We start from the raw sequence: 12357 nt of genomic DNA, 5'->3' as shown, positions 1-12357 counted from the left end.
CAAATTTGCCTTGATCTTTTGGTATATAAGAAGTCTTTGTACCATTAAAACGTCCTGCAAGTTTCATAGCTTAAGACGTCCTCCCCATTATAAACGAATCATTTATTTAATCAAGCTCTAAATACAGCTCGTTCTGGATCCATGGTAAGAAGTGACGTCACGGTACGAAGTGACGTACCAGCGTTTGCATATGACCGCCTCCAGCACAAGACAACTACGCTTTAAGCGCAAGACAACTACGCTCATTTCGTATCGTTCAGTCGACGGACAGCGAGTGGGTCTGTGTACAGGGAAGTTACGATGCCGCAGATGTGCTGTTCCTGGCTGTGGACAAACAACATCTTTGAATACGCTGCGAAAGATCCAGTCGTCAGGGAAAAATGGATGCACTTTATTTTTTGCAGACGTCTCAGTCGCGGCAGTGTTAGTTTAAGCGTTTGTTCTGTACATTTTAAGGATGACTGTTTTGAGAACAAATCCCAATATGATGCTGGCTTTGCCAGAAAACTGTTGCTCAAAGATAAGTCCGTGCCGACTATTCTGGGCTCAACAACGACGACGCAAACTGTAAGTAATGTATTTAAAACTTTAAACTAATTTTTAAATACGCCGAATCCGCAAATGTTCTGGCTGGGGGCGTTAATAATTGATGCATAGGCACTGACGTTAGCCAATCATAACAGTGGGCGTTAACACTGAACTCTTAACGGGGACACACCCCCAACACAGACTGTGTGACTCAGAGGATGAGAAACAGGGAAAACATCATAAATCACTACATTTTAAAAAAAAATTGTAAAAAAAAACTATAGTAATACTATAATTGCACCTAAGGGAACATAATAATAAAATAAAAAAAACCATGTCATGACCCCTTTAAAACTCTAGCAGCAGAGGTTTGTCAGAGCATTGCCATTGTGCTATTATTGCCTTGTGGGCAAGTGCGAAATGTTAAATAAAGCAACGTGGTAAAAAGATGAAAATTACTTGATTTTACTTTCAATTCCTTTTACATTCTCCAAGGTATTAACTTTTTTCATAACTCCATGTAGGACGTTTCTGTACATAAATGTAAGCACTGTGGAAGTAGTAATGCAATATTTAGAAAATGTACTCTTGTACTCTTGATACTCAAGTACTTTTAAAAACAAGTACTTCAGTACTTTTACTTAAGTAGACATCTGACTGTAGTACTTTTACTTGTACTTGAGTAAAATTTAGCAAGGGGTATCTGTACTTTTACTGAAGTAATGAAGCCGTGTATACTCTGTCCGCCTCTGACACACACACACACACACACATGCTCACTCCACTCACTCACTCTCACACACACACACACACACACACACACACACACACACACACACACACACACACACACTCACTCCACTCACTCACTCTCTCTCTCACACACACACACACACAAACCTCACAGATCACATGACCATCAGCTCATACTCATTCCTGAACATTTCTTTTCTTCACTTCTTTTCTCATGTAAAAATCCACCAGCCGAGACCTCGTCCAGAACAATGCCGTGTTTATACTGATCTAAGCTTCACGTATTTAAGACTCGCGCTCACTGGCCAAACGAGCCGTATTACTACATGTCCAAATCCAGCAATCCAAAGAATAACACATATTTAAATATATATTCATTCACTATAGTTTTGGGGTTGTAATAACAACTCTCTTCTGCTCACCAAGCATTTATTTGATCAAAAATTAAGTTTTTTTAATATATATATATATATATTATTAATTATTATTATTATTAATCTAAAATGGCTCTTTTCTATGTGAATATATTGCAATATAATTTATTCCTGTGATCAAAGCTGAATTAATTCTAATATGATGATTTTTTTGTGATGCATTTTTTTTCAGGATTCTTTAATGAATAGAAATGTATTATTTATTTATCTTTTGTAACATTATAAATGATCAATTGATGAATAAAAGTATTAATAAAAATAATTTAAAAAAGTATCTTACTGAGTGCATACTTTACTCTGCTATAGACATGCTTTCTCATTTTCCTTCTGCGATCAAAAGTATTTCATGAAATAGATTATTAAGCAAGTAAAAATAGAAGTGCGGTGCCAGCAGGAAAACATGCAGAATGCAGATAAGAAAATGCAACTACTTTATAAACTATGTTTACATATACATTTACATGATTAAAGGAAAAACATTTGAGTTCAGATATGTTTCAGAGCAGATACGACTAACTACAGTGTGTGTTCATTACCGACGGAAGTGGGTTGTGTGTGTGTGTGTGTGTGTGTGTGCGTGTGTGTGTGTGTATTTGCATATCTCTCGAACCGTTAGTCCGATGGATTTCAAACTTGACCGGTGTCTCGCTACGGGCACGAGTGAGTGCAGTGCCAAGTTTGACGTTGTTTGGAATATAAATGCAAAAGATATCTGTAAATATATCGGTAAAAGAAACACTTAGAAGGCCATTACATATTTAAAACAGTAATATCCTATACTAAACCTAAACTAATCTTGACTATATATCATTTGAAAGCTTACAATCTCTAGTTTACATATTTGGTGACTGATTTTCAAAATAAATGACAGAGGAGCCGTAATTTATCAATTTGCAACAAGAATATGTTCATACTCCTAAGGCGTGTTCAGACCTTTATTTTGAAATAGTGATGAACATGAAAAATCATGAAAGAATGGAAGAAACCTCAGTTTGTTTTAATGCCAAGAGTTCAGAAGATAGCATCCGTTCAATTCTTTTAGAAAAAAAGCTCTGAAAATGTTTTAAATATAAACAAAAAAATAATAGATTCAGCATTAGTGATGTGTCAGCGAGCTATAATGCACATACGGGATCTTCTGTGTTTCTTAGAGGTTGAATTCAATTCAAAATCTGCCAAACTTCCAACACTACTTCTGAATAGGATGTCTACTTCATAAATTGTATGAAAATTGTAAAAATAATGGTTCAGATCACTAAAAACAACATATGGAAATGGAGACGCCCTTATATGGGCAGTGATGTCCACTAGTGGAGAAGTGTGGTACTGTGCCCACACTAAATCTCACTGAAAGATTATTTTTTGAGATATCAACCTAACATTTGAAACACAACTTGTTCAGATTTTTGGCTTTGATTTTTTAGCATTTTTAGAGTCCTCCAGGTTTTGAAAATACATATTTTATATAAAATATGAATAATTACATTTTTAACATTGTAAATTTTCATAAACTCAAAAAACAAACAAGTAAAACGTAACTTTTTAAACTTAAAACAAGACCAATCTTACATCTATATTTCAAAGCATTCTTGAATTAAAACCATTTAAGTTCGGAACGTGCATTTTCACGTCTATTAAAAAAAGGGGGTGCCGCTTAAGGGGTTAAAAATAAACACTCTGTCAGCTAAACATTAAGTCAGCGACACTGTTTACTTCTGAATATTATATTTTATTCTGGTGCGCTTAATGGTATCACTACTGTGTAATAGTAGCCTATGCTAATCACCAACTAAACATATCATATTCAATGCGTAGCGTTTTCTCGGAGTTCACTGCGTCGCCGCTCCCTCAATCGTGTAGTTCAATTTTCCATATTTATTGAATGTCATTATGTCAGTATCAGTATTTGCTTTCTACCATGCACAAATAAAAATGTCACTGAACTGTTGCTGTGTGATTGTAACATTGAGCACTCAAACACACCAAACCAACAATTACTAAAAACTAGGGCTTTGAAACGATTAATCGCGATTAATCGCATCCAAAATAAAAGTTTGTGTAACTTTGTATAACAAATTTTTCTTAAATATATACAAGCATGTGTGTGTATTTATATATACAAAATAATTATACACAGTACACACACATTTATTATGTAAACACAAACTTTTACTTTGGATGCGATTAATCGCGATTAATCGTTTCACGGCCCAACTAAAAAGTGCACACAAAAACTGCTGCTAGTTTTTAGAAAAAATTATCTTTAAATTGAGTCAAGAACCCTACTGAACCTTTTTGGCAAAACGTGCCTTTAAAATTGAGTCATGAACCCTAAGTTTCTGGCACACTAAAAAGTATCTGATCTATTATTATGGCATTATCCATTTCATATTCATCTGCATCTAAACGGCTCGTAAAAACAAAACAAAACATGAGTCAGAATTTATGCAGATAGACAAAAGTCTCCTGCGGACAATCTAGATGTGCGGCAAGATCTACTCTTCCAAACATCTGCAGAACATGATGAAAGCAGAGGAGTTTTAATCGCTGGACGGCTGTAAACATGGGCGGCTCGAGCGTGGTCTGACCGCTCCAGTCGCACCGCTATTCTCGGCTGTGGGCTGGGCTTCAGAGGGTTAATTGCTACTCTGGTCAAAGAACTTCCTCTTATAATAAAACTAAATCTGCATTATTGCTGCACTGAAAGAAAACTGGGAGTAGAAATGATTCACAATTAAATTTCACTATATTATTACAAAGAAACGACAAGTAACACGTGAAACTTTGAATTAGAAAGACTGCGAGAGTTTTTTGTTTTTTTAGTGCTGAAATGCAATGAACCGACTTGTCACACTAACTTTTAGGCTAAAGTTGCATGAACTTGGACTTTAAGACAAACCAGCTGAACATACTGTAAAAGGATCTTTCAGCAAAAGAGCAGCAGTGTTCATGGAGAGAGAAACACACACACACACACACACACACACACACACACCCCTGTGTGACAAATAACATTCAGAAGACGCACACAATGTGTTTCCTGTTCCTGCAGCCGATGACATTTCCATACAAACAGAGCAATGGGATCTGCTGGTAAAGCTCAAGACAGTTTAAACGGCTGATTTGACAATACAATTATTTGTGCAAAAAGAACTAGATTGAGCGGTTTATGTTCCTGACGACACTGCCTGATGAACTGTCATGTGTGTGATTTCTGCAGACGTGACATTTATGTGAAGCTGTAAGAGGAAGAGAGTTTAGCACGTGGACGAGTGTGGTGAAGACAGAAACCCTGAGCACATGTTACACGTCACTCTCTGATTACACCGGCGAGCACATGCTCGTCTCTGACGCCTGAACACATCGCGCTCGCTTCCCGCCACTGCGCGGTTCACTCCGAGCTCGCCAAGTGCTGATAATCAAGTCAACATTTAAATATATAGTAAAAATAAAAAAAATATATAAATATATATATAAAACACTTACTAAAAAGTAAATAAGTCATAAAAATGGTAATTAATAATATTAAAATAATCATATAAAACCCTTACTAAATATTAAATAAATCATAAAAATGTAAATAAATAAATAAAAGTACTACAAATTTAAATAATTAATATAAACACTTTCTAAAAATTTAATAAATCATTGAAATTCAAATAAATAATTAAAAATCAATACGAAACTGTTAAAATTAAAATACATAATTTAAGACTAAAAATTATCTATTTAATACACCTACTAAAATTGTAATAAATAAAAATTTATAATTTAAGACAAAAAAAAAATCTATATAAAACATTTACAAATAAATTTGATAAATCATAAGAATTTAAATAAATAATTTATATAAAAAAAAATATATATATGAAACACTTACTAAAAATTATAGAAATCATGAAAAGTAAACTTAAGCATAAAAAAATCATCATAAAACACTTACTAAAATCATAATTTTCAAAAAATAAACGTGATTAATAAAAACACTATTTAAATCACTATAAAATACTTACTAAAAACTAAATAAATCATAAAAAAGTTAAATTAAAAGAAAAAAATATGAATAATGTAAAAGATATAAAATATTATACACATTTAAAATGAAAAGATTTCAATATTTTGTCTGACAAAAAAAGTTCCCTGTCACTATCAGGCAGATATCAAACCCGAAGCTCACACAGATCAGACAGCAGCACAAGAGATGAACGGAGACGCAGACGCTCACCCTCTTCAGCTTGTTGTGGATGAAGGTCTGGAAGACTCCGGACACAAACAGGGCGACTCCGGAGACCAGGAGAAGAGCGCCGATGACTCCCGACGAGAACATGCAACAGGAGCCTTTCCTCATGGTGCAGGTGTGATCAAGCTGAGGCTGGTGAGCGGGTCCTCGCGCGTGTGTGAGCTTCTCCTCCTAAACACACACACACAGGGTTGAAAGTTCAGCACTTGCAGCAGATTTGCATGAGATAATAGATCAGCTGTGGAGCGGCGACTGTAGTGGCATGTGCCTCCAGAAGCTCCTCAGAAGAGTAAACGCGGTCCAGCGGGCGGCTCAGTATTTGAATGAATGAGTGCAGTGTGAGGGGCGAACGACACCCAGAGTGGGAGGGAACTGAGAGAGAGAGAGAGAGAGAGAGAGAGAGAGAGAGAGAGAGAGAGAGAGAGAGAGAGAGAGAGAGAGAGAGGAGAAGGAGTGTCTCGTGTTTGGATTCTTGTACATGGATCAAGGTGACCGGCCAGATTTAACTGGACCTTCTGTTGTGTGTAAAACACACACGCACACACACACACCTTTTTCTTCTCTGCATTTCTCTAGCTTGCTTCCTAAACTAATAAAGTATGAATATTTTTTGGCTCAAAAAATAATAAAATATGTTACCTACATTAATTATATTTAGCATAAAGCAACATTATGGAACATTATGACTTCACTGTGACATTATTTTATAAAAACACATGATTATAATGCATATAGATTTGTAATTCTCCTTATTGTCTATAATACAGTCATATTTGATTACATTTTATTTATCTAAATCAGCACAACAAATATAAGCACAATGTGTACGTTTTTTACAGAGGGGGGTCAAATGAATTAATTGAAAAGTCAATACAAAAATGGTAATAAAACATGTTTCATGTTCTTTGTGATTTTGAGGTGAAATAGAGATTTTGATCCGTTTCCATTACGTAAAAAGTTTCCATTGAGAATGTGTGTGTTTATACTCATGCAGTTGGGGGGAAAGGTGCAGTATTGTGTAATGCACTTTCCTGTTTCTTTTAACAGGTCCTGCAATAGACAAATCTTTGAATGTTTGAGGAAATACTCAAATATTTAGCAGAACACGCTTGTGAAGAAAGTGTTTTCCATACGAAGCGGTTTTAATGAAACGTCCAGCGAGACAAAAACAGCTGCAAACGTCATAAACAAACCCATGTGCAGGTCAAGGACTCTCTCTCTCTCTCTCTCTCTCTCTCTATGTCTCTCTCTCTCTCTCTCTCTATGTCTCTCTCTCTCGCTCTCTCTCTATGTCTCTCTCTCTCTCTGTCTCTCTCTCGCTCTCTCTCTATGTCTCTCTCTGTCTATCTCTCTCTCTCTCTCTCTCTCTCTCTATGTCTCTCTCTCTCTCTCTCTCTCTCTCTCTCTATGTCTCTCTCTCTCTATGTCTCTCTCTCTCTCTCTCTCTCTCTCTCTCTCTCTATGTCTCTCTCTCTCTCTCTCTCTCTATGTCTCTCTCTCTCTCTCTCTCTCTCTCTCTCTCTCTCTCCATGTCTCTCTCTGTCTCTCTCTCTCTCTCTCTCTCTCTGTATGTCTCTCTCTCTCTCTCTCTCTCTATGTCTCTCTCTCTCTCTCTCTCTCTATGTCTCTCTCTCTCTCTCTCTCTCTATGTCTCTCTCTCTCTCTCTCTCTCTATGTCTCTCTCTCTCTCTCTCTCTCTATGTCTCTCTCTCTCTCTCTCTCTCTCTCTCTCTCTCTCTCTCTCTCTCTGTTTCTCAATGATCAGAACTTCAACAGTTCTCATTTTTCACGACCTCTGTGGCCTTTCATGGTCTTTATTAAAGATTCTGGGAACTTTGTACCAAGTCACAGCAAATGCCAGGGGAAGTATGTGACCTACATGTGTCGTATAGACTGAAGGATAAAGATCCACCCTGACTTCTCCACACGGATCCAGGCGTGGACGGACCGCTCAGAGAGAGAGAGAACGAGAGAGAGAGGTCGAGAAAGCACGTTTGAGAAGGAACCGCATGTAGAGGTCAGTGAGCACAAAGTTACAAGAGTTAAAGGGTCAAACGCCTGCAGATATCAAAGAGGAGCTATTCTGCCCTTCCACAAGTCCTGATGTTGTTTTCAGGCTCGACTAGAACTTGAATGTTGATTATTCTCCTCATATTCTCCATTGTTGCGGCTCCTCTCTTCCCAGTCTGTCAGTAACGCTCTGTTTACTTCCTGTCTCTATGAAGCCCCGCCTTCTGAAAAGCACACTGTGCTCTGATTGGTCGGCTGGAGCAGTGTGTTGTGATTGGTCGAGCGCTTCGAGTGTGTTTGGGAAATGTCCCGTCCCTTACCATAACCACCAGTTTAACACACTACTAACTAACTCAACCAGGCCCCGCCCCTTTATTCTGCGCATTAATTATTATAATGAGGAATATTGTGACGTGTTCGTTCCCGGGAGAAACTCGAGACTACAATGGAGGCGTTTCAGGAGTTCAGAAAGTTTCTACAGCGCTTTAAACAATACAGAATGTTTCAAAGCAGCTTCGCAGAAAAAAAAACAGGAAAATGAATGTAAAATCGATTATGAAACAGGTTTAATCTCTAGACAATATAGTCATTATTCAGATTAATTCCCCTCATGTTTGTTCTCATCTGATATCGTCAGAATTCAATATTACTGAATATTAATCATCTTTTTTTGGAGTATCATGCACTGTAAATATCATAAGATCAGTACCGTACCTTATATTATACCACAGTACTTTATATTAAGACATTATTGTAATTTTTCAGTTTTTTGCAGCAAAATGACTAAATCTGCTGTGATTTTTCTGATGTGACATTTATTTCGTTCACGCATTTATGTAATTAGTATTAGCGGCTGTACGAGCGATTAGCAGTACATATATTTGTGCAATAATTCCTGAAATCAACTGTGGTCAATACAGGTGCGCAATCAATCAGATATCTATACATCATTATTTAGGCCTACTTTTGTTACCATAATCGTTTTGTTAGCACTCAGAATTATGGATTTTAATTAGCTAAGATTGTTTTTGCCCTGTTTTTTGGCAGAAAATATGTTTAAAAAATAATCTGTTGCGAATATTTGCATTAATTCTTGCACTGCACAACCCTGGAGGAACTGAATATTATGATCTTTCTGAATTTTTCATATTAATTTTGCATAAAGAAAATGAAACCTGTTTTAGGATCATTAAGATTTAGCTTTCATGATTTAAAGGTCGATTAAGGTCAAATTTCGGGAGAGTTTTAATTAGCTAAGATTGTTTTCACCCTGTTTTTGGCAGAAAATATGTTTAAATAAAATATACTGTTGTGAATATTTGCATTATTGCACTGGAGGAACTGAATATTACTGAACCTCATCAAGAGCTTTCTGACTTTATCTTAATTTTGCATAAAGAAAATGAAACATGTTTTAAGATCATTAGGATTCATTTTTCATTGTGACATGATTTACAAGTCAATCAAGGTCAAGTTGGCATTTGGAGAGTGTGTGTGTGAGTCAGAAGTCGTGTGTGTATTGAAGTGAAAGGTCAGTTCAGAGGTCACGCCCTGTGTTTGCACTTTCACCTGATTTCTCCCGGGATCATGTGACCCAGCGTCCAGAAGAACGGAGCACTTCCTCTTTCACAGGTGATTAGAGTCACACATTCCAGAACAGCAGGAAACGGTTCCCATGGTTACCTCTGACCTCCATACAGCCCATAATCACACATCTGATCACCCGGTTTCAGCCGTCTGACGCCTCCTACTGGAGAAACATCTGATTACTATCATATCTAATATAACTTAAAGTAAACTGAAATGTTTTGCACACTCACTAATCTTCTTTTTACAGTGTTTGCTGAGTGTTTCCATCAATAACTGCGAGTTAGGAATCCTTACGTGAGGAGGAGGAGGAGGATCTAATGCTCATTATCTTCCTCACGGAGCTTCAATGGTGTGATGGAGTTTGTATTCTGTTCACTGTGTGTGGAAGATTCACACATCTTTTATTCAAGCAATCCCGCGCCGTCGCCAAGGGGACCGACAGGAATGTCGGGGGTCCTGTGAGTGACGAGGGGCCTCACTAAGGTCCTTTACAGTAGAGTCTGATTACCGGCGCAGTGAGGGGGTCCCATAATAATGAGCTCTCGCTCCCGGGAACTGAAGAGATGCCAACAAAACAACCCGCTCTTCAGTCTATATATATATATATTTACAGGTGAAACTGGAAAAATGAGAATATGGTGCAAAAGTTCATTTAATTCAGTAATTCAACTTAAAAGGTGAAACTAATATATTATATAGACTCATTACATGCAAAGTGAGATATTTCAAGCCTTTATTTGTTATAATGTTGATGATTATGGCGTACGAAAACGCCAAATTCAAAATTATAATATTGTGAAAAGTTTTTCATAAGCTATACGCCATAATCATCACAATTATAACAAATAAAGGCTTGAAATATCTCACTTTGCATGTAATGAGTCTATATAATATATTAGTTTCACCTTTTAAGTTGAATTACTGAAATAAATGAACTTTTGCACCATATTCTCATTTTTCCCAATTTCACCTGAAATTCTTTATTAAATACATACATTTATGCACATAAATACACATATCAATAATCACGGGTTATAATAATCACAGAACAAACATGTAAATAAAGGTGTTTTTTTTCTTTAGTATGAAATTCTCAATGATTCTCTGATTTATTATTACTTCAGGCAACAGATATAACCAAGATATATAAATACAAATTATTAAGTTATACATTAATTATAATTAATACAAATATTAATTAATATTATTTAATATAAAATCATATATAATTTATTTAAAATATTAAATACATTTACAAATTGTATTTAAAAAAAATATATTATGTAAATAAAATACGTAAAAATATTAAATAATAATATAAAGTAATGCAAAATATCTCATTCTGATTACTGTAATGTGGAATATATATCTAGATTCTATAAGAGAAGTTTGTAATAATAAAGATATTCATGTTTTTGAGTCTCTTCTGCTCATCAAGGCTGCATGTTTTTTTTAATTGATCAAAAATACTGTAAAATGTTTAAATATTACATATAGTAAAGTGTAATTTAATCCTGTGATCAAAGCTGAATTTTCAGCATCATTACTCCAGTCTTCAGTGTCACATGATCCTTCACAAATCAGTATAATATTTGTTAAATAGTAGTTTTTTACACATTAAATGAGATCCAAATGATCAGAAGTCAACACACATGTGACCCTATTTGCAGTATAAACAGTAATGTGCTGATGCGTCCAGTGAAGCTCCGCCCCCTCCTGTCAATCATTCACTGTATTTATCAGATTCTGCTCTTACATTCACTCACTGAAGTCTCTGACGGTGACGCAAAAATATCACTGTTAATAGCAATGTGGGTTAAAGCGGACCGGGCCTCTAGATCAGATCCTCCATTGTGTTTGCTTTCTGTTTGATTCGCACATGACCGTGAAACAACAATAGATGTTTAGGGGCCCAGATGAGACACATGAAACAAACAGGGGCCCGTGAGCTCGCGTCACTTACAGCACTGACCCGTCTTTCCACAGCAGAGGAGGTTTCCAGGACAGGAGTGCCTCTATTCCCTACAATCCCAGACACTAAACACACAAACACACACACTGGGGTCCAGCGTTTCTGGGGGTTGATTTTGGGAAGCGCTTCCCGGTATTCAGAGAAACAATGATGGGAACGCCAAGTCAGTATGTAAAGACAAAGATGTATATGTTATATAGAGCTGTAGTGAACACAGACAAACCCTAAACATGAGCTCACGGTTATTCTGGTCTGCTTTAAACACGTTCTAAGACGTTATTATTACGTTTTGAAAAAAAAAAAAAAAAAAAATGATGTATCTCTAAAAGTTCTGAAACAAGTAACATTTAAAAAACCGTTAGATGAACATCCAACTAAACGTTTCAGAAAAAGAAAAAAAGCTCCATGAATGATGTATGTATAGATACTTTTAATGTTTTGAGAACATGTACAAACAATATTAATGTTCCTGGAAGAGCAAAAAGGGACATTTATTATATTCCCTATGATTGAACAAAACCTCACAGGTTTCACAATTCTCAATAATCACCAGATAATGAATTAATAACTCAAATTTATTGATATCGAACACTGTGTAAGTATGTCCAACCTCACCTGATATACTCATGTTAAGCATTATATACTATAAAGCAAATATTAACTGCTTAACTGTTAAATTTACAAAAACTATATCGGCTATTAAAAGTCGGATAACGTATGTTCTATTTTCCTGTGTACATACAGCACACTCATGTACAGCATATATATATATGTTTTTTTTGTAAAGCTGCTTTGAAACTATGTGTATTGTGAAAAGTGCATTATTCATA

At 35.9% G+C, this 12357-nt stretch overlaps 1 protein-coding gene across 3 annotated transcripts in view; it reads right to left on the bottom strand.

Annotated features, from left to right (window-relative positions):
* Positions 1–9715, bottom strand: part of scarb2b (scavenger receptor class B, member 2b) — a 48489-nt gene extending 38774 nt beyond the window's left edge. Inside the window, exons 1-2 of one of the 3 annotated variants that reach the window (XM_079585817.1) lie at positions 9535–9715; positions 5941–6126 (exon numbers count right to left, since the gene is read on the bottom strand). In XM_079585817.1, coding sequence (XP_079441943.1) covers positions 5941–6063 — 123 coding nt within the window. In that variant the 5' untranslated portion in view covers positions 6064–6126; positions 9535–9715. Of the gene's footprint in view, positions 1–5940; positions 6280–9534 lie in introns of those variants that run through there. The other 2 variants (XM_079585816.1, XM_079585818.1) reach the window with 2 other exon arrangements.
* Positions 9716–12357: the final 2642 nt, after the last annotated feature.

Source organism: Phoxinus phoxinus, assembly GCF_949152265.1.
Source record: "Phoxinus phoxinus genome assembly, chromosome: 17".
In the NCBI taxonomy this organism is placed as follows: Eukaryota; Metazoa; Chordata; class Actinopteri; order Cypriniformes; family Leuciscidae; genus Phoxinus; species Phoxinus phoxinus.
Note: the sequence above shows the minus strand (reverse complement) of the source record. Positions and strands in the feature narration are given on the sequence as shown.